This window comes from Carcharhinus amblyrhynchos, chromosome 32, assembly GCF_965287045.1.
Source record: "Carcharhinus amblyrhynchos chromosome 32, sCarAmb.v2.hapA, whole genome shotgun sequence".
Classification (NCBI taxonomy): Eukaryota; Metazoa; Chordata; class Chondrichthyes; order Carcharhiniformes; family Carcharhinidae; genus Carcharhinus; species Carcharhinus amblyrhynchos.
In genome coordinates this window covers 17,658,268-17,681,105 of record NC_137355.1, presented here as the reverse complement: position 1 = coordinate 17,681,105, position 22,838 = coordinate 17,658,268, and the positions used below count along the sequence as shown (strand labels likewise).

The following is a 22,838-nucleotide window of genomic DNA, read 5'->3' as shown; positions in this document are numbered from 1 at the left end:
ATAATCACTGTCGCCGTGGGTTAAAAGCTTTTGATGGGAAAGTTCTTTACGCATTCCAAAACTGTGTGCTGTTCCTTTGTGACTGCTCTTGAAGATGTTGCAAGCACTCTGCCAGCCCCCACTGCCCTTCCCTCAAATCAGGGGAACGAAATCTCAGAGATCTGATCTCACTGGGCCATCTGCCAAGCTGAGGAATGCAGGAACAAGGAAGTAGGGAAAGGTGTAGGACCTCCCAGAACAAGCTGAGACTTTTCTAGCTGATATAGCCAGGCTGACAAAATTGTCCAGGAGCTGTTTCTCAGAGTTTGCCGTCGGTTTACGATCTAACTGAGAAACACATAAGTTATTCTGCGTCCAGCGTTGGTTTCACACTCGGTTAAGACCCATGCGTTCTTTGATTATAATTGCCTGGGGGTTAACTGAGCACTTGTTCACACCCAGCACACTCCCATATGGCAATGGCACAACCAAGGGTTGAATAGATATTGGGCTGATATCAAAAAATCTTGCAGAGGAGTAACCACTAACTGCGGACTGTATTTGAAGGTAAGTACGTACATTTGTCATTCCATTTTCGATTTAGTGGTGTTACTGGAGGGCACATAGCGTGTCGGTTTCTGTCGCTGTGAATGGGCAAATTCATCTCCATGTGACTGCCAAAGCCTGGCAAATGCCTACCCTGCGTCTGACAGTAGAAATAACATTTTAAAAATGACTTCCACCATTCACAGAACATTCCAAAGCACTTTACAGCTAATGTTTTGTGTAGTCACTATTGTAATGTAGGAATTGTGGCAGCCAATTTGCACATAGCAAACTCTCCCAAACAGGCTTTGGAAATCAGCGTACAGCATTTGGACTCGAAATGTCACTCTTTTCTCTCTGGAAGAGAAGTAAGTGGCAGTGAGTTAAACACTGAATAAAAGCAAATTACTGCAGACGCTGTATATAAAGAAAAGAGATGATATTTTGAGTCCAGATGACCCTTTATCAAAGCTTTGCCAAAGGGTCATCTGGACTCGAAACATTAGCTCTTTTCTCTCCTTACAGATGCTGCCAGACCTGCTGAGATTTTCCAGCGATTGGGTACAACACATGGGTGACAAGGTAGAACAGTGGTTAGCACTGCTGTTTCACAGCACCAGGGACCCAGGTTAAATTCCGGCTTGGGCTACTGTGGGTGTGGAATCTGCACATTGTCTGTGTGGGTTACCTCCAGGTGCTCTGATTTCCTCCCACAGTCTGAAAGATCTGCTGGTCAGGTGCATTGACCTGAACAGGCACTGGGGTGTGACAACTAGAGAAATTAAGTCACGGCTAGATAGGTTTCTGATAGACAAGGAAATTAAGGGTTATGGGGAGAAAGCGGGAAAGTGGAACTGATCCACTTCAGATCAGCCATGATCTTATTGAATGGCAGGGCAGGCTCGAAGGGCTAAATGGCCCACTCCTGCTCCTATTTCTTATGTTCTTATGAAATTTCACAGTAACTTCACTGCAGTGTTAATGTAAGCCTTACTTGTGACTAATAAATAAACTTTACTTTAAAACATGCCAATCTATACCTCGTTAATATAAGTAATGGCCAAATAATCTTTTGATCTGATTTATTATTGTCACAGGCTTTATTAAAGTAAAAAGAGAAAGAATTAAAAGTGGGGTAACTTCTTCACACAGAGGGTGGTGTGAATGTGGAATGAGCTGCTCCAGAAAGTGGTAGAGGCACGTTCAATAGCAACATTTAAAAAGCATTTGGGTAAGTGCACGGAGGGGAAAGGATTAGAGGGATATGGGCCAAATGCGGGCAACTGGGATTAGCTGGGAGGGCACTATGGTTGGCATGGACTGGATGGGCCAAAGGGCCTATTTCCATGCTGTATTGTTCTATATCTCTATGACATGATGTGGAGATGCTGGTGTTGGACTGGGGTGGGCACAGTAAGAAGTCTCACTACACCAAGTTAAAGTCCAACAGATTTATGTGGAATCACAAGCTTTTGCACCACTCCGAAAGCTTGTGATTCCAAGTAAACCTGTTGGACTTTAACCTGGTGTTGTGAGACTTCTTGCTCTATGACATGCATTGGGTTAGTGAAAAGTATTGTTTCTTGTGCGTTACATAGACAAAACATAAGGGAGGGGGAAAGGAGTGGATGCAGAATATAGTGTTACAGTCATAGCTAGGGTGTAGAGAAAGATCAACTTAACATATAAGCCACTCAAAAGCCTAATGGCAGCAGGGAAGAAGCTGTTCTTGAGTCGGCTGACACGTGATCTCAGACTTTTGTAGCCTTTTCCGATGGAAGAAGCTGGAAGAGAGAATGTCCAGGGCGCGTGGAGTCCTTCATTATGCTGGCTGCTTTCCCGAGGCAGTGGGAAGAGTAGATGGAGTCAATGGATGGGAGGCTGGTTTGCGTGATAGACTGGGCTACATTCATTCCCTTTGTAGTTTCTTGCGGGAATTGTGACAGCCAATTTGCATACAGCAAGCTCCCACAGTGGACTTACTATATTTTAAGCTGATCTTTCTCTTCAACCTATTGGCAACACTACATTCTGCACCCTCTCCTTTCCTTCTCCATTATGTATTCTATGAATGGTATGCTTTGTCTCTATAGCATGCAAGAAACAATACTTTTCACTATATCCCAATACTTGTGACCATAATAAACCAAATCAAATCAAACAGGCTTTGGAAGTCAGTGTACAACACATGGGCCTTTCATTAAAACTTGCCAATATATAACTCGTTAATGCAAGTAATGACTAAATAATGTTTTTACCATGTTGGCTTGAGGGATCAATACTGGGGAGAACACCAGGGATACCTCCCCTGCCCTTCTTCAAAGTAGAATCATGGGATCTTCTCTGTCCACCTGAAAGAGAAGTCCAGGTTTTAGTTTAACATCTCATCTGCCCTCTGGTAGAGCAGTGTTTCCTCAGAACTGTACAGGCATGTCAACTAAAATTCTTGGGTTCAACTGCAGCAGTGGGACTTGAACACACAAACTCCCACATCAGACATGAGAATGCCACCACTATACCATTGCTGAATTGTGGCAAAAAAAGGGCAAATTCTTGCATGGAGCTCTGGGACGGCACGGTGGCACAGTGGTTAGCATTGCTGCCTCACAGCACTAGGGACCTGGGTTCAATTCCAGCCTTGGGTCACTGTCTGTGTGGAATCTGCATGTTCTCCCCATGTCTGCATGGATCTCCTCCGGGTGCTCCAGTTTCCTCCCAGAGTCCGAAGGCTGTGCAGGTTAGGTGGATTAGGCAAGATAAATTGTCCCTTAGTGACCCAAGATGCAAAGGTTAGGGAAATTAGCAGGGTAAATACGTGTAGTTAAACTTTGGCTGAAGCTCTACCACAAAATGGAAATCTCTGTTGGCCTTGGGCAGAATTTTAGAATCATAGAATCTCTACAGTGCCAAAGGAGGCTATTCAGCCATTGAATCTGCACTAACTACAATCCCACCCAGGCCCTATCCCTGTAGCCCCAATATTTACCATAGCTAATTCTCCACGATATTAGGATCAGTTTAGTATGGGCAATCCACCAAGGCAGCACACCTTTGGACTGTGGGACGAAACCGGAGCACTCGGAGGGAACACATGCAGAGACAGGGAGAACGTGCAAACTCCCCACAGACAAGCCGGGAATTGAACTCTGGTCCCCCGGTGCTGTGAGGCAGCAGTGCTTTCCACTTTGCCACCATGCCGTCTCCCTCCTTCCCCAAACTTTTGGTCACTTGTTCTATATGGCTCAGTGCTCCGACATGGAATTGCCAGCGTCGGACTGGGGTAGGCACTGTAAATAGTCTCACAACACCAGATTAAAGTCCCTCTCTCCACTCGCACTGTCTGTACCTATAAAGACTTGATTACCTGTAAAGACTTGCATTCCAACCATTATCTTGTACTTGTGTCTCTGTCTATATATGCCATGTTTGTGAACCCAACTCTCCACTCACCTGAGCAGCGTTCTGATAGCTTGTGATTCCAAATAAGCCTGTCGGACTTTGACCTGATGTTGTGAGACTTCTTACTGTTGGAACACTCCTGTGAAGCGCCTTGAGGGTGTTTTACCGCTTTGTGGCTGCAATATAAATGCAGGTTGTTGTTGTGCCCGGAAAAGATTCCATCTATGTAAAACACACCGGATGAAAGAGGCTTTCAATCAAATGTCAGACTGGCCATTAACCTGCTTCCTTTTTGATGCGGACAGCTTTCACTGCTGTAGTCTGACAGGGACACCAGAAAGTGAGACTTAACCATCGAGCTTAACTGATCTGTTTCCCTGTTTCACAGGACGATCATCTTAAATTGAATGGATCACGGTGAACTGATGATGCCAGGTAAGGAATGGAATCAGGATTAATGGGGTAAGAATGTTCCTTAATCCCGCCAAGGGGACAAAGAAATTCCAAACGCTCGTTTGGAAATCATATCCCTAGCTGTATTATTGAGGTCGGATTCCTGACCTTGGGTCACTGTCTGTTCGGAGTCTGCACATTCTCCCCACGACCATAAGATATAGGAGCAGAATTAGGCCACTCGCCCATCGAGTCTGCTCCGTCATTCATGGTGGCACAGTGGTTAGCACTGCTGCCTCACAGGGCCAGGGACCTGGGTTCGATTCCCGGCTTGAGTCACTGTCTGTGTGGAGTCTGCACGTTCTCCCCGTGTCTGTGTGTGTTTCCTCCGGGTTCTCCAGTTTCCTCCCACAGGTCAAAAGACGTGCTGCTTTGGTGCATTGGCCATGCTAAATTCTCCCTCAGTGTACCCAAACAGGCACCGGAGTGTGGTGACTAGGGGATTTTCACAGTTACTTCATTGTAGTGTTAATGTAAACGTACTTGTGACACTGATAAATAAACTTTAAAAACTTATTCAATCATGGCTGATAAGTTTCTCAACCCATTCTCCCACATTTTCCCCCTAACCTTTGATCCCCTTACCAATCAAGAACCTATCAATCTCTGTCTTACAAACACTCGATGACCCGGCCTCCACAGCCTTCTGTGGCAAAGAGTTCCACAGATTCACCATCTTCTGGCTGAAGAAATTCCTCCTCATCTCGGTTCTAAAGGGTCATCCTTTACTCTGAGGCTGTGCCCTGGGATCCTCGTCTCTCCAACTAATGGAAATGTGTCTGTGTGGGTTTCCTCCAGTTTCCTCCTACAAATCCAAACATGTACAGGTTAGGTGGTTTGGCCATGCCAAATTGCCCCTTAGTGTCCAAAGATATGTAGGTTAGGCGGATTGGCCATGCCAAATTGCCCCTTAGTGTCCAAAAATGTGCAGGTTAGATGGATTGGCCATGCTAAATTGCCCCTTAGTGTCCAAAGATGTGGAGGTTAGGTGGATTAACCATGTTAAATTGCCCCTTAGGTGTCTCAAGATGTGTAGGTTAGATGGATTAGCGGGATAGATGTAGGAGAATAGGATGAGGGTAGCACTGGGAAAGGTGCTCTGTCGATGTGTCAGACAGACTTGATGGGCCAAATGGCTTCCTTCTGCACTGTTGGGCTTCTATGAATCTATGACTTACAGCTGAGCAAGCAGGAAGCTTTCCATTCCTCCTTCGAACAACACCACTGAAAAGGGGGAGATGTTGGAGCAGTGGGAATGTCACTGGGCCAGTAATCCAGAGATAAAAACAGAAAATGCTGGATAAACTCAGCAGCTCTGGCAGCATCTGTGGAGAGGGGAATACAGAGTTGACTATTTGAATGGAATTTTGAAAGGTTTTTTCTAAGTGTCCAGCTAGCGTGAAAATAGGAGAGTTGATGATCCATTTTTTGGGCAGGTTTTCACACCCAAATCTTATGCAATCTATATCTGAAAAGATGGGTTAGTCAGTTTTTAGCCAGACAGGCTGTGGATGGGGCTTAGAGAGACGTATTGCGCATGTGGAGATCTCTGATGTTGCACATGCGCATTAGTAGCAACAGAGGTCTGTCCAACAGAGAGAGCTGTCAGGCCCCTGCTGCTGCAGACAGCCTCAACCACCAACCCCTCCCCTGGCCCAAGAAGCAGCCCCTAGCAACCCAAACCGATCACAACCCCCATTTCCTCCCTCACTGATCATAGGCAGAGTGGCAGTGGGCCCCATCATGGGCCGCACTCAGAACCCAGGCCACAGATTTTTAAAAATTCATTCATGGAATGTGGGTGTCGCTGGCTGGGCCAGCGATTGTGACTCATCCCTAATTGGTCTTGAACTGAGTTTTAGAGTCATTTAAGAGTCAACCACATTGCTATGGGTCTGGAGTCACATGTTGGCCAGACCAGGTAAGGACGGCAGATTTCCTTCCCAGAGAACATGAGTGAACCAGATGGGTTTTTATGACAATTGACAGTGGTTTGACGATCACCATTAGACTTTTAATTCCAGATTTTTATTGAATTCAAATTTCACCATCTGCCATGGGGGATTCGAACCCAGGTGCCCACAGCATTACCCTGGGTCTCCAGATTAATTAGTGCAGTGACAATACCACTATGCCACTACCTCCCCACATGGGCTGCCTACCATTCATTTACACTCTATATCTGTGCAACCAGGTGGCACAGTGGTTAGCACTGCTGCCTCACAGCACCAGGGAGCCAGGTTCAATTCCGGCCTTGGGTCATTGTTTGTGTAGAGTTTGCACGTTCTCCCCATGTCTGTGTGGGTTTCCTCTAGGTGCTCCGGTTTCCTCCCACAGTCCAAAGATGTGTGGGGTTACGGGGAATAGGGATTGTGGGTGGTGTGGACTTGATGGGTCGAATGGCCTCCTTCTGCACTGTTGGGATTCGATGATACTATGATTCTATGAACCTCGACCGCAGTCAAGATCCTGTCCAGCTCCCACGTGAGGGTAGAGAGCTCGTAGCCTCAGCTGGCAATGTATTCCTGAGAAACCCTCCTCGCTGTTAGTGTCAATGATGTAATGTTTACATAAAAGTAAACACATCAGATGCTTTGACAACTAAACTGAATCTGATCGGTGTCAACAACTGACATTCCAGATAGCTGACATCTTATCACATGATTCTGTGTCATCCGAAGATAAGAAACTCTATCACATTAACCATTTCCCCGATTTCCTAATCACACCCTTTGATGATCTAACACTCTGCCACCAACAAGATCACCAAATACTTTCCAGTGCCGGATAAATATATCCATCCGTTATTTATAAAATCACAGAATCCCTACAGTGAAGAAGGAGGCCATTTGGCCCATTAGGTCTGCATCGACCACAATCCCACCCAGATCCTATCCCTGTAACCTCAGCTCTGCTGATTAAGGATAGTATCAGGGTGGTAGCAAGGGATGATATAGGAACCAAAGAGCAGAACGTGGAATCGTTGTGGGTGGAGATTAGGAACAGCAAAGGGAGGAAGACGCTGGTGGGTGTCGTCTATAGGCCCCCGAATAATGATCTGGAGGTGGGGCGGGCTGTTAACACGCAAATAAGTGCGGCGTGCAGGAATGGGACGGCAGTAGTTATGGGAGATTTCAATCTGCATATTGATTGGTCGACCCATGTTGGACGAGGTGGGCTCAAGGAGGAGTTCTTGGAATGCTGCCGGGATAATTTCCTTGAACAGTGTGTGTTGGAGCCGACGAGGGAGCGAGCTATCTTGGATCTGGTGCTATGTAATGAGGCGGGTAGAATTAGGGACCTTGCGGTGAAGGATCCTCTTGGAGAGAGTGATCATTGTATGGTGGAGTTTCTGGTGCAGATGGAGGAGGAGAAAGTGGGTTCCCGGACACGCGTCCTTTGTTTGAATAGAGGGGAGTATGGTAGGATGAGAGAAGAATTGGCGAATGTGGACTGGGGGAGTGCGTTGGAAGGTAGGTCTGCTGAGGAGCAGTGGAGGATCTTTAAGGAGATCTTTCTTGGTGCTCAGCAGAAATTTATTCCGATGGTTAAAAAGGACAGTAGGAAGAGAGGTAATAAGCCGTGGATAACGAAGGAGGTGAAGGAAAGTGTTAAATTAAAAGCGGAGGAATTTAGAGTAGCTAAGAGCAGTGGGCGAGAAGAGGATTGGGAAAGGTTTAAATGTCAACAAAGATTGACAAAGAAGTTGATAAAGGAGGGTAGGAGAAGCTATGAGGCTGGGCTAGCACTTAATATAAAAAAGGATAACAAGAGTTTTTATAAATATATAAAAAGGAAGAGGCTGGCTAGGGTGAACGTTGGTCCTTTAGAGGATGAGAAAGGGGAGCTAGTGGTAGGGGATGGGGATATGGCTAAGGTCTTGAATAACTTTTTTGTTTCTGTCTTCACGGAGGAGGACGTGAATAATTTGCCGGGTGTTAGAGATGGAAAGGTGGTAGGAATGGAGGGTCTTAATGACATTACTGTTACTAGAGAGGTGGTGCTCGACAGACTGGAGGGGCTGATTGTGGACAAGTCCCCAGGACCGGATGGAATGCATCCGAGGGTTCTGAAAGAAATGGCGGAGGTTATAGTGGATGCCTTGGTGGTCATTTTCCAGACGTCGCTGGATTCCGGGGAAGTGCCGGAAGATTGGAAAACGGCTAATGTTACGCCGTTGTTTAAGAAGGGTGCCAGGCAAAAGGCGGGGAATTATAGGCCGGTTAGTTTAATGTCTGTGGTAGGTAAAATGTTAGAATCCGTCATTAAGGAGGAAATTGCGAGGCATCTTGAAGGGAATTGCTTGATAGGGCGGATGCAACACGGTTTCATTAAAGGGAAGTCGTGTCTGACAAATTTACTGGAGTTCTATGAGGATGTGTCTAGGGCAGTGGATAGAGGAGAGCCGGTGGATGTGGTCTTTCTGGATTTTCAGAAGGCGTTTGACAAGGTACCTCACAAGAGGTTATTGCAGAAGGTCAGGGGACATGGAGTTGGGGGTAGGGTGTTAGCGTGGATAGAGGATTGGTTGTCAAATAGGAGGCAGAGAGTGAGGGTCAATGGGTGCTATTCGGATTGGCGGTTGGTGACTAGTGGGGTGCCCCAGGGGTCGGTGCTGGGGCCTCAGCTATTTACCATTTATATAGATGATCTGGAGGAGGGAACCGAGTGCAGGGTGTCGAAATTTGCTGATGACACCAAGATTGGGGGAAAGGCAAATTGTGCGGAGGGTGTGGAGAGTCTGCAGAAGGATCTAGATAGGCTGGGCGAATGGGCCAGGAAATGGCAAATGGAATTTAATGTTGGCAAGTGTGAGGTGGTCCACTTTGGTAGGAAGAATGGTAGGAAGGACTATTACTTACGTGGCGAAAAACTGCAGCAGGCGACGGTGCAGAGGGACCTCGGGGTCCTTGTGCATGAGTCGCAAAAACCCAGCTTGCAGGTGCAGCAGGTGGTCAGGAAGGCGAATGGGATGCTGGCCTTCATAGCGAGGGGGATTGAATATAAAAGTAGGGAGGTCTTGCTGCAGCTGTATAGGGCATTGGTGAGGCCGCAGCTGGAGTACTGTGTGCAGTTTTGGGCGCCGCACCTGCGCAAGGATATTTTGGCCCTGGAGGGAGTGCAGAGGAGGTTTACTAGGCTGATACCGGAGTTGAGGGGATTGAGCTATGAGGAGAGGCTGAATAAACTAGGCTTGTACTCGTTAGAGTTTAGAAGAATGAGGGGAGATCTCATTGAGACGTATAAGATGATGAATGGGATGGATAGGATAGAGGTGGAGAGACTCTTCCCGCTCAAAAAAGACAGTAGGACTAGGGGGCACAGCCTCAAGATAAAGGGGAGGCGGTTTAGAACGGAGTTGAGGAGGAACTTCTTCACTCAAAGGGTGGTGAATCTCTGGAATTCTCTGCCCGTTGAAGTGGTGGAGGCTGCCTCGCTAAATATTTTTAAGAAGCGGGTTGATGGGTTCTTGATAAGAGAGGGGATTAAGGGTTATGGGGAGAGGGCCGGAAAGTGGAACTGAGCCACAACAGATCAGCCATGATCTTATTGAATGGCGGGGCAGGCTCGAAGGGCTAGATGGCCTACTCCTGCTCCTATTTCTTATGTTCTTATGTTCTAATCCTCCTGACACTAAGGGGCAATTCAGCATGGCCAATGCACCTATCCCCCACATCTTTGGACACTAAGGGGCAATCTAACATGACCAATCCACCTAACCCACACTTCTTTGGACACTTAAGGGACCATTTAGCATGGCCAATCCACCTAACCTACACATCTTTGGACACTAAGGGGCAATTTAGCATGGCCAATCCACCTAACCTGTACATCTTTGGAAACTAAGGGGCAATTTAGCATGGCCAATCCACCTAATCTGCACATCTTTGGACACAAAGGGACCATTCAGCATGGCCAATCTACCTAACCTGCACATCTTTGGACAAAAAGGGACCATTTAACATAGCCAATCCACCTAACCTGCACATCTTGACTGTGGGAGGAAACCAGGGCACCCAAAGGAAACCCATGTGGACACCGGGAGAACGTGCAAACTCCACACAGGCAGTGACCCAAGTTGAGAATCGAACCCACGTCCCTGGAGCTGTGAGGCAGCAGTGTTAACCACTGTGCCATCCCTTGTTTCTTTTCTTTATTCATTTGTGGGACGTGGTCATCACTGGTTGGCCAGCATTTATTGCCTATCCCTTGTTGCCCTTGAGAAGGTGATAGTGAGCTGTGTTTCTGAATTGCTGCAGTCCACATGCTGTGGATTGACCCACAATGCCGTAAGCAAAGACTTTGCAGGGATGGTAGGGCTGTTTGTTTTGTCGTTGTCTTTTCCGGTGCCTAGGTTGATGCCAGGTGGTTCATCTGGTTTCACTTCTTTGTTGAGACTTTGTAGTGATTGATATAACTGAGTGGCTTGCTAGGCCATTTCAGAAGGCAGTTGACAGTCAACCACACTACTGTGGCTCTGGAGTCACATGTAGGCCAGACCAGATAAGGACAGAAGGTTTCCTTCCCTAAAGGACATTCGTGAACCAGATGGGTTTTTCCAACGATCGACAATGGTTTCATGGTCATCAGTAGATCCTTAATTCCAGGTTTTTTTTATTGAATTCAAAATCCACCATCTGTCGTGGCGGGATTTGAACCCGTGTCTCCAGAACATTAGCAGAGTTTCTGGATTAATACCACTAAGCCATCACCTCCCCTTTTGTTAATGGATCATTAGGACTAGGCCCAATTTATCTTTGGGAAATTATGAAGATATCAAGAGAAAGTCAGTTGGGGGTTAAGTATAGGATAGTTAATGTGCATGTCTGATAAAATAGCTAGCCATTTCAACACTCGCCTAGTTCACCTTCCGTCTTCAATAACTCATCCAAGCCTCTGTTGCCCGCATCTTAACTTGTACTGTCCTGTTCAACATTCACTTTTTTTATTATTTGTTCATGGGATGTGGGCATCGTACAGCATTTACTGCCCATCCCTGGGGGCATTTAAGAGTCAACCCCATTGCTATGGCTCTGGAGTCACATGTAGGCCAGACCGGATAAGGACGGCAGATTTCCTTCCTTAAAGGGACATTTGTGAACCAGATGGGCTTTTAACCACAATCGACAATGTTTTCATGGTCATCAGTAGATTCTTAATTCCAGTTATTGTTTTTTTCATTGAATTCAAATTCTACCATCTGCTGTGGCCGGGATTCGAACCCGGGTCCCCAGAACATTAGCTGAGTTTCTGTATTAATCATCATGTGACTTTTAATTCCAGACTTTTTATTGGCCTGGGTCTCTGGAATACCAGTCTAATGACAATGCCACTACACCATCACCTCCCCTTACTAAACCTTACCACCCCCTACTTGTGATATATTTATGTTGGGGTTTAGGGGTGCGTACTGTCCCTTTAAGAGTGCAGGTCAGGTGGCCCCACGGGGAGGGGCTCTTTCCAGTGTTGAACTCGGGTTAAGCAATCTAGGGTTTGACTGTGGGACGATACCCACCTGCATTCAAGAGTTCTCAGTATAAGTAGTGAGGCCCACCTTGTGGTTTTTCTTACACAACCCATTGCCTGAAGTCATTCATAACAACTTATACCGAATCCGAGTGATGTCAACACCTGACATTCCAGATAGCTGACTAATGATTCTGTGTCATCCGCAGATAAGAAACTCTATCACATTAACCATTTCCCCGATTTCCCAATCACACCCTTTGGTGATCTAACACTCTGCCACCAACAAGGTTACCAAATACTTTCAAACGTCGGATAAATATATCCATCCGTTATTTGTTCATAAAATCCCAACAGCGCAGATGAGGCCATTCGGTCACCAGGTGAGCGACAACTCTCTGACAGAGCATCTTACCCAGGCCCTCTCCTCACCTTATCCTTGTAAGCACATACATTTAGCATGGCCAATCCACCGAATCTACACGTCTTGGGACACTAAGGGACAATCTACCATGACCAATCCACCTAATCTATACATCCTGGGACACTATGGGGCAACTTAGCATAGCCAATCCACCTAACCTACAAATCATTGGACACTAAGGGGCAATTTAGCATGGCCAATCCACCTAACCTGCCCATCTTGGGACACTAAGGGGCAATTTAGCATGGTCAATCCACCTAATCTACACATCTTTGAACACTTAGGGGCAATTTGGCACGCCCAATCCACCTAATCTACGCATCTTGGGTCATTAAGGGACAATCTACCATGACCAATCCACCTAATCTATACATCTTGGGATACTATGGGACAATTTAGCATGGCTAATACACCTAACCTGCACATCTTGAGACACTAAGGGTTAATTTATCATGGCTAATTTCTCTAACCTGCACACCTCAGGACACTGAGGGTCAATTTACCATGGCTAATCCCTCTAACCTGCACATTTTGGGTCACTAACGGACAATTTAGCATGGCCAATCCACCTAAGCTGCACATCTTTTGGACTTAGGATGAAACCAAAGCACCCGGAGGAAACCCACGCAGACGCGAGGAGAACATGCAGACTCCGCACAGACAATGACCCAAGGCCAGGAATCGAACCTGGGTCCTTGGCACTGTGAGACAGCAGTGCTAACCACTGTGCCACCGGGCTGCCATTCTCTAGTCTCTCCTCATGACTGAAGTCCAGTATCCCTGATGCCATTCTGGTAAACCTTTTCTGAGGCCACTCCAGAGTTTTGGCATCCTTCCTACTGTGTTGGTGTCAGAATTGATCACAGAGTGTAGCGGAGGAGGGATTAGTAATGATCGGAACTTGTTTAGATCACATTCCAGGAGATTTCTGCCTATTCCCCCCCTGTTGTTCACACAATTTGATTTGATTTATTATTGTCACATGTATTAACATACAGTGAGAAGTATTCTTTCTTGTGCGCTATACAGACAAAGCATACCGTTCATAGAGAAGGAAAGGATAGAGTGCAGAATGTAGTGTTACAGTCATAGTTAGGGTGTGGAAAAAGATCAGCTTAATGCGAGGTAGGTCCATTCAAAAGTCTGACAGCAGCAGGGGAGAAGCTGTTCTTGAGTCGATTGGTGCGTGACCTTAGACTTTTGTATCTTTTTCCCGACTGAAGAAGGTGGAAGAGAGAATGTCTGGGGTGGGTGGGGTCCTTAATTACACTGGCTACTTTTCCGAGGCAGTGGGAATTGTAGACAGAGTCAATGGATGGGAGGCTGGTTTCAAACTCCTCAGCCAGGATTCTCTCAAAAAAATCCTAAGTGTTGAATTTACGGGAAAACTGGAGTAATTCATGTCGGTTTTTTCAGTGTGAGTTCACATTAGAATTACCCACACTGTGTGCAGGGCAGAGGCCACCAGCATGAATATCATTAGATTTCAGGGACAGGGCCTACTCCCACTGGAGAGACTGAAACAGGTGGGGACTCTGCACATGCGCAGTCACCACAAACTTTCAGCTTCCCTTTGCTGGCCAGCCCCGGGACCCCACAGTGCTGCCCCACCCAACACCCCCATAGCCTGATGGAAGCCCTCTTCCCAATCATACCCAGGTCCCCCCTGTCCTGGACCACCCCAATCTTCAGTCCCTCCCCCCCTTGCAGAATGTAGTGTTACAGTCATAGTTAGGGTATAGAGAAAGATCAACTTTATGCGAGGTAGGTCCATTCAAAAGTGTGACAGCAGCAGGGAAGAAGCTGTTCTTGAGTCGGTTGGTACGTGACCTCAGACTTCTGTATCTTTTTCTCCACCCCACCTACCGCCCCCTAGGCCTTGCCCTCAAAGGCCACACCCACTTAGCACTGCCCCATGCCCGATGGGCAGTGCTAAGGTGCCCCAGGGGCATGAGCACTTTGCTCCTTGGGCAGTGACAGAGGGACAGGCTGGAACTGCCAGGGTGTTCTTGCCCAGAGGACAGCATCACCTGCTGTCCAACCCCCTGGGGGTCTCAGAACACCCCCCTCTTCACTCCAGCACGGTCAGGTTGCTAGCTCCCCAAAAGTGAGGAGCTTGTGTAGACCTTGCTGGAGTGAAACACTCTGGCGGGATGGGAGAAGCTAGTGGGCCTGGAGAATTCAGTCCCCAGCCCACTAATAGCATGTAAATGATATTTAAGTTATTATTTAAATACTAGACCTGCCTCCCCGCCAGTTTCCAGCGCAGAGCAGACTGTGCTGGAAATCCGGCGCTGGGAGATGCCCGCGGGACACAAACACACGTGGGAACGCTGTGAATCGACCCACTTGCAAGATTCTCCCGGTCACCTGCACTAGAAAATCCACACAGCAGGATGGGAGAATCGCCCACCCTCTCCCATCTCAGTCTCATTTGTGGTTCCGTATTCCCACAGCCGGAAAGGGGGAATAGATTGAGCAGTGTGAACAGCAGGAGCTGATACCGTTCCCTGGAATTTGGATCAAACTCACTCCCCATGAATGAAAGCAACTTTAATAGCGCTAATATGCCATAGTGATAAACTACCCGTGTGGAATATCAAATACCCAATAACAAGGGAAAGGTAAAATCACCATAGTCCCAGATGACAATACGCTGCTTTCCCCTTCGGGGTGGCCAGAGCTGACGAGTGGTGATTTAACCTGAGGGTCACTGCACCCCAAGGTTGAGAAGGTCATTAATAACCTCAACCGGGACAGGAATTGAACCCATGCTGTTGTCATAGCTCAACTAACCAAATAACAAGGTAAAAGGTGTGGCAATTCTGTGCCTTTAAGAAATGTATCTTAGTCATGTTCCTGTGCTAAATGTGCTTATTAGTCCCTTCCATTTTATTGGAGCCGTTCTGTCTGGCTCCAGCAGCACTGTGTTGTTCCTGCAGCAACATAACTGATCTTAATTAAAACTGTGTTTGTTTTTGAACTGAATTAATGCAGGGCTTTGTTGTTTAGTGTTTTTCCTTGGGGTATTGCAGAACGGGGCTTGATTAGGCTGATTGACAGGTAAGGTCATATGACTGGGGACAGCTAGGCTTACACAGAGAACTCGAGCTCAATCTGCTTTTTGGGAGAGGCAGAAGTGCTTCTCCTTTCCCCTCTCTGAGGTCTGGACACTGGAATCTGCTCAGAAATAAATCTCTTTCTCAGATTCTACTGTTTGGGGTAGAACTTTCTCTGGAAGTTAGTGCATGAGAATAAAACAACTGTCTGTCTGGATCACTCTCCAGAAGTGTCAAAAGGCTGGAAATCTAGTACCTATATACGTATCTTTGGTTTCTGAGCTAACTGGTGCTGAAGAAGGGATTCATGTCTGTGGGGGTACTATTAAATTGGAGCAATAGAAAAGTTTAAAGATTATTTATTAGTCAGAAGTAGGTTACAAGTTACTGTGAAAATCCCCTAATCGCCACACTCCGGTGGCACCTGTACAGGTACACTGAGGGAGAATTTAGCATGGCCATTCAGAGGAAACTGGAGCACCTGGAGGAACCCATGCAGACACAGGGAGAATGTGCAAACTCCACATAGTCACTCAAGCCGGGAATTGAACCCAGTCCCTGGCGTTGTAAGGCAGCAGTACTAACCACTGCACCATTAGTTGTTAAGAATTATACTTTATTACATACTTTAACTGGTAAACATTGTGCTGATTCTTTTTATTATATTCTAATTGTGTTCTTAAATAATGTTTGTTTTGATAAAAGGTTCCGAGTGGGTTAATAGAATCATACCTGAAGAGAAACACTTTAGTTTATTTGTTCATGAGACATGGGCGTTGCTGACTGGCCAGCATTTATTGCCCATCCTAGTTGACTCTCAGCTGCCCTCGGGCAATCTCATTGCTGTGGCTCTGGAGTCACATGTAGGCCACACCGCGTAAGCTCGGCAGATTTCCTTCCCTAAAGGGCAGATGGGTTTTTCCGACAATTGAGACTGGTTTCATGGTCATCAGTAGATCCTTAATTCTAGAATTTTTTTATTGAATTCAAATTCTAGCATCTGCCCCCAGAACATTAGCTGGGTTTACTGGATTAATGGTCTCACGATAACACCACTAGACCACCACCTCCCTTGTGCTCAACGATGCCAAAATCAAATGTTTAAGTTAGGGTCTAGGTTAACCTTAAAGCACCTTGGAATTTCTGAGTTGGTCATTAACACAGTAAACATCTGTCTTGAGCTATGGTTTGTTCTTCAAAGATTTAGTAAACTAATCCACACCTTGGTTCTTTTTCAATTCCTTTAGCACACGGGGAGCTCTGTCCAAGTAGCTATGATTCCTACTGTCTTAATGGAGGCACTTGCTACATTCTAAGGACATCCAAAGCGTTCTGTTGGTAAGTCAAATATAAGCCTCAATGTGTAACAGGTCACAGTAAGACCCCACCAAGTTACTGCAGACCCCTGATATGGTGCTCCATGCAGATCACAGATGCACAATGATGTCCCTCCATGCTGAGAATGAAGACCTGAGGACAACTCCTGACCAATTGGATGTGAACCTATTCCTTCTCTCCATCATCAGGAAGGACACTGAGTGACCAGGTCTTTTTGGGGTTGTTCATAAGATGTGGGTATCGCTGACAATGCTAGCATTTATTGACAAGCCCTAATTGCTCCTGAGAAAGTGGTGGTGAGCTGCCTTCTTGGACCACCGCATTCATTCATGGGACATGGGCGTTGCTGGGGTTTGAGTTTAAGAGCCGTGGGGTTATGCTGCAACTATACCGGACGTTGGTGAGACCACATTTGGAATATTGTGTTCAGTTCTGGTCACCTCATTATAAGAAGGATGTGGAAGCATTGGAGAGAGTGCAGAGGAGATTTACCAGGATGCTACCTGGTTTGGAGGATAGGTCTTATGAGGAAAGGTTGAGGGAGCTGGGGCTTTTCTTTTTGGAGCGGAGGAGGATGAGAGGCAACTTAATAGAGATTTATAAGATGATGAGAGGGATTGATAGAGTGGATGTGCAGAGACTATTTCCTTGGGTGGGTGTAGCTGTTACTAGGGGGCATAACTATAAGGTTCATGGTGGGAGATATAGGAGGGATGTCCGAGGTAGATTCTTTGCTCAGAGAGTGGTTGGGGTGTGGAACAGACTGCCTGCTATGATAGTGGAGTCGGATGCTTTAGGAACTTTCAAGCAGTTATTGGATAGGCACGTGGAGCACTCCAGAATGATAGGGAGGGGATAGCTTGATCTTGGGATTGGACATAGCTTGGCACAACATTGAGGGCCAAAGGGCCTGTACTGTGCTGTAATATTCTATGTTCTATGATGTTGCCTGGGATGGAACATTTGAGCTATAAGGATAGACTAGGTAGGCTTGGATTGTTTTCTCTAGAGCAGAGAAGGCTGAGGGGGGGACATGATTGAAGTGGATAAGATTATGAGGGTAATGGACAGGGTGAGTAGCTGTTCCCCTTGGTTGATGGGTCAATCACGAGTTTTAGGGTAAGGGGCAGGAGATTCAGAGGGGAATTGAGAAAACCTTTTCATTCAGAGGGTGGTGGGGATCTGGAATGCACTGCCTGGGAATGGAATCTTCAAAAAACATTTGGCTGAGCACTTGAAATATCAAAACATTCAAGGATATGGGACAAATATAGAAAAGTGGGACTAGTGCGCCTCTAGTGGTAGTTATTGTAGGTGCAGATTCAATGGGCCGAAGGGCCTTTTCTGCACCGTATGACTCTACAGGTGGAATTTAAAATAAAGTATTTATTAGTGTCACAAGTAGGCTTACATGAACACTGCAATAAAGTTACTGTGAAATTCCCCTAGTCGCCGCACTCCGGCGCCTGTTCAGGTACACTGAGGGAGAATTTAGCATGGCCAATGCACCCTAACCAATACGTCTTTCAGACTGTGGGAGAAAATAGGAGCACCCAAAGGAAACTCACACAGACACGGGAAGAATGTGCAGACTCCACACAGACAGTGACCCAAGTAGGGAATCGAACCCAGGTCCCTGGCGCTGTGAGGCAGCAGTGCTAACCACTGTGTCACTGTGCCGCCCACTTTCTTGGCTCTTGCGATCTTACCAAAACCAGTTTTCCGGCAAGGTCAGCCTCTTACCCACTTCTGGCCACAGGCTGAATAATGTACTTAGATTTATTTAAATATGAATTTGCATCTGTTTAGTGAGCCTGGTGTTCAGTCATCATGGCCTGGCCGGGAGAGGTTCGCTCCGGCAAGGAAAGCACCTGCTCCCCATGAACAGGGAACAGTCATGTTGGCCTCGCTGGTGGAACTGGAGGCCATTGAAGCCCCCTGGGTGAGGCCAAGGGCAAAGGGAAGGGATACGATCGGGCTGAGCAGCAGGGGGTGGAGGGGGTAGCAGGGACTATATTTCCAGGCAATGCGGGGCTTGTGATCGGCTGTGGGCCCCTGCGATCATGGCCGGGGCTGGGTTGAGGCCTTTGATGTTACATTTGCACATGTTCAAATACACGGATCTGCACGCATGCACTAGCTCCCTCTACTACTGGCTGGCAATTTAAGCCCCACCCACTGGCCCTAATAGCTAGAAACAGTCTAGCCCATTTTTCATGTGCAGGTGAGGTGGATTGGCCATGCTAAATTGTCCCTTAGTATCCAAAGATGTGCTGGTTAGGGGGATTAACCAATCTAAATTGCAACTTAGTGTCCAAAGATGTGCAGGTTAGGTGGATTAATCGTGCTTTGCCTTTTTGTTTCCCGGGATGTGCAGGTTAGGTGGATTAATCATGCGAAGTTGTCCCTTAATGTCCAAAGATGTGTAGGTTAGGGGGATTGGCCATGCTAAATTGCCCCTTAGTGTCCTCGGATATGTAGATTAGGAGGATTAGCAGGGAACCTACGTAGTGTTACAGGCAGAAGGTGTGCCTGGGTAAGGTGCTCTATCAGAGAATTGGTGCGGACTCAATGGGCCAACTGGCCTCCTTCTGCACTGAAGAGATTCTATTCTATGATTCATTGGGATTCTATGAATTAAAGATTCAAGCTAAGGTTTTTTTATAAAGGGTTTGGAAATTAAGATGGGTCAGTGGAGTTAAGGAACAGGTCAGCTGATCTGATCTGAGTTGAATGGTGGAAAAGGATAGAGGGGCTGAATGGCTGAGCCAGTTCCCATGTTCCAGTATAATCCCCTCAGCATTGAGATCAACCTTCTGAACAAAGGTGGGCGATTGAAAAGTGTGAGCTGATCCAAATGGATCACACTAATCTTGACATTTATCCACAGCTAATCTCCCTGTGGATGGGCCTAATTCAGACTGATGTTTCCCCCAGGTGTGATGACAGCTTCAGAGGAAGCCGCTGCGAAGAATTCCTACTCCAAAGCCAAAAGCCAGATAGGAGTATAAACCAATCGGTGGCTGTTATTGTGGCAGTCCTGCTTGTTACATTAGCTCTGAGCATCATCGGAATATACCTGTGCTACAGGTAAGTGGCTCTCAGTAACTGTCATTAACTGGACTTGCCAGCCAGGCAAGGATCAGGGAAGGAAGGTCTCGGTTTCTCTCTGCTGATAAACGTACAACTGTCCTTTATTAGCCTTGTGCCCAAAGATGCAGCCAAGTGGCACAGTAGTTAGCACCGCTACCTCACAGCACCAGGAACACAGCTCCGATTCCTGGCTTGGGCCACTGTCTCCCCTTGTCTGCGTGGGTTTCCTCTGGGTGCTCCAGTTTCCTTCTACACTCCAAAGGTGTGTAGGTTAGGTGGATTGGCCATGCTAAATTGCCCATTCATGTCCAAAGACGTATAGGTTTGGTCGATTGGCCATGCTAAATTGCCCCTTAAGTGTCCTAACATGAGCAGATTAGGTGAATTGTCTATGCTAAATTAACCCTAGTGTCTGAGGATTAGCAGGGTAAATATGTGGGGTTATGGGAGTAGGGCCTGGATGGGATTTTAATTGGTGCATCGTGATTGGAACAGGCTTGGAGGGCCGAAGAGCCCGTTACTGTGCTGAACTTCTCTTTGTTCTAAAATGGAGAGAATTAGAGAGGCTTATTCAAAAGGGAGATTCCAAGTTTCAGCCCCAGCAATCAAAATGGCGGAGCGCTCAGAATCAGGCCAGAATTGAGGAATGCAGAGATCTCAACAGTATTGCAGGACTAGTGGAGATTGTAGGAATAGGGAGGGAGAGGGAGCAAGGCCACACTGAAAACAGAGGTGAAAATTATAAAGTGGAGATGTTATATGATCACTACAGTGCAGAACAGGCCATTTAAACCAACAGGTCTGCACCGACTCTCCGACAGAGCATCTTAACTGGGCCCTTTCCCCACCTGACCTCGTAACCCCACACATTTACCATGACCAATCTTGGGACACTGACGAGTAATTTAGCATGGCCAGTCCACCTACCCTACACATCTTTGGTGGGAGGAAACCAGAGCACCCAGAGGAAATCCATGCAGACATGGGGAGAATGTACAAAGTCCACACCGACGGTCACCCAAGGCCGGATTTGAACCCGGGCTCTGTGAGACAGCAGTGCTAACCACTGTTCCACTGTGCCGCCCATAATGCTTTCAATGTATTGTGTAAAAGTCTGTGCATTTATATAGCACATTTCTTGGCCAGAATGGAACTTGGGTCCCTGGTGCTTTGAGGCAGCAGTGCTAACCACTGTGCCACCCCACGTTTCCAGATTGGGAGCCCTGCACGGTTAAGCAAGTGCAGTAGCTGATGGGTGGACAGGACGTGGTATGGGTGGTAAAATGGGCAGCAGAATTTTGCATAAGCTCGAGTGAAAAACCCTACCCCCACTCCCCTCAAGATACACAAACGACCCTTTGCAAAGTTGCAGCAGCTTGCAACCAAGAGCTGAAGATGAGTGCCTGGCAGTTGAGTTAATCACACAGTTTCTTGCACTTTCAGGAGATGGAGGCAAACCAGAGGCAATCAGCGAAATAGCAGCCCGTACTACACAGTGGCAACACGCAGAGTCACCAACATCAGGGACATAATATCAGTCAGATTCATCACACGGGATGTCGACTGCAGACCTGTTTAAACGCACCAAGGACGGGCTCATTCTAAATGAGAGGCATCGAAATTGGTTCTGCAGGCTTGAATGGATGAGCGACTGGAATGTTGGAGACACACACAAGTGTCCAGGTGTGACAGCACAAACAGCAAACCCCCCCATCACCTCGTTCATTCTTATCAGCCCGTCCTCCCAGACCACAAATAATGAGGCGGCAATGGCCTCGTGGTATGATCACCAGACTATTAATCCAGGAACTCTGCTAATGTTCTGGGCACCTAGGTTCAAATCCCACCAGGGCAGATGGTGGAATTTGAATTCAATTAAAAAATATCGGGAATTAAGAATCTACTGATGACTGTGAAACCATTGTCGGAGAAACCCATTTAGGGGAGGAAATCTGCCGTCCTTACCTGGTCTGGCCTATACGTGACTTCAGAGGCACAGCAATGTGGTTGATTCTCGACTGCCCTCATGCAACAGTGGATGGGCGATAAATGCCGGCCAGCCAGTAGTGCCCATGTTCCACGAGCGAATGAAAAAAGAGGATCTCCACATGTCTCTGGAACTCTTTCTGTGTTCCATGGTCATCTCAGCTGTTACCCTTGGTTCTGAATTCCGGCGATGAAATTTCTTAAACTCAGAATGTTCGAAGTTGGATTTTCGTCCATACTCTCCCAACTCCTGGACTGTGCTGAAAGACTTATAGCGGCAGCACAATCTCATGTAGGGGAACAACTGCCCAACTTGTAAGTGGTGGTCACCCTATAAGGACAGTGTAAATTTTTTATCTACAACTCCAGAACTGAACTTTGTGAAGATGGTTTGTGTATACCTTGTTATTTTGCCTGGGATTTATTGCATAAACGTGAGGAATGCTATTGCAATTGAGTGACGTCTGTGAGTCAGTATTTATACTCAGATTGTCTGCCTTCACCTCTGAAAGCTCCAACACTGCCTTGGCTCATGTACTCCTATGATTTTCATTCAAAGTCTTTGTTACCTCCAGACTTGGCAGTTGCATCCCTCAGCTGACCCTGTATCTTCCAGTCTCCATAAACCTGAGATCATCCAAAATGGGTGGCACAGTGGTTAGCAGTGCTGTCTCACAGCGCCAGGGACCTGGGTTCAATTCCTGGCTTGGGTCACTGTCTGTGTGCAGTAAGGCTTACATTAACACTGCAATGAAGTTACTGTGAAAATCCCCTAGTCCCCACGTTCCGGTGCCTGTTTGGGTACACTGAGGGAGAATTTAGCATGACCTATGCACCCAACCAATACATCTTTCAGACTGTGGAAGGAAACTGGAGCACCCGGAGGAAACCCACGTGGACACAGGGAAAATGTGCAGATTCCACATGGTCAGTGACCCAAGCTGGGAATTGAACCCGGTCCCTGGCGCTGTGAGGCAGCTGTGCTAACCACTGTGCCGCTCTTTAAGTCTGTGCCTTTTGATTAATGACCCTCCCATTAAATCACAGAATCCCCACAGAGCAGAAGGAGGCCATTTAGCCCATCGAGTCTGCAC

At 46.9% G+C, this 22,838-nt stretch overlaps 1 protein-coding gene across 2 annotated transcripts; it reads left to right on the top strand.

Annotated features, from left to right (window-relative positions):
* The first annotated feature begins 237 nt into the window (after positions 1-237).
* Positions 238-22,191, top strand: nrg4 (neuregulin 4). 2 transcript variants are annotated; one of them, XM_080216061.1, is made up of 5 exons: positions 238-546; positions 4,313-4,359; positions 16,575-16,665; positions 19,603-19,755; positions 21,202-22,191. In XM_080216061.1, exons 2-5 carry the CDS (start codon positions 4,332-4,334, stop codon positions 21,335-21,337), a joined length of 408 nt encoding a protein of 135 aa, XP_080072187.1. In that variant the 5' UTR covers positions 238-546; positions 4,313-4,331; the 3' UTR covers positions 21,338-22,191. The 2 variants fall into 2 exon arrangements, with proteins under 2 accessions (XP_080072187.1, XP_080072186.1); XM_080216060.1 differs by having other exon boundaries at positions 4,230-4,359.
* Positions 22,192-22,838: the final 647 nt, after the last annotated feature.

Excerpts from the sequence above, each read along its gene's own strand:
- nrg4 (XM_080216061.1), top strand. The coding sequence starts at position 4,332 with ATGGATCACGGTGAACTGATGATGCCAG. Across the intron at positions 4,360-16,574 it reads CGGTGAACTGATGATGCCAG|CACACGGGGAGCTCTGTCCA; the intron begins GTAAGGAATGGA and ends CAATTCCTTTAG. Across the intron at positions 16,666-19,602 it reads ACATCCAAAGCGTTCTGTTG|GTGTGATGACAGCTTCAGAG; the intron begins GTAAGTCAAATA and ends TGTTTCCCCCAG.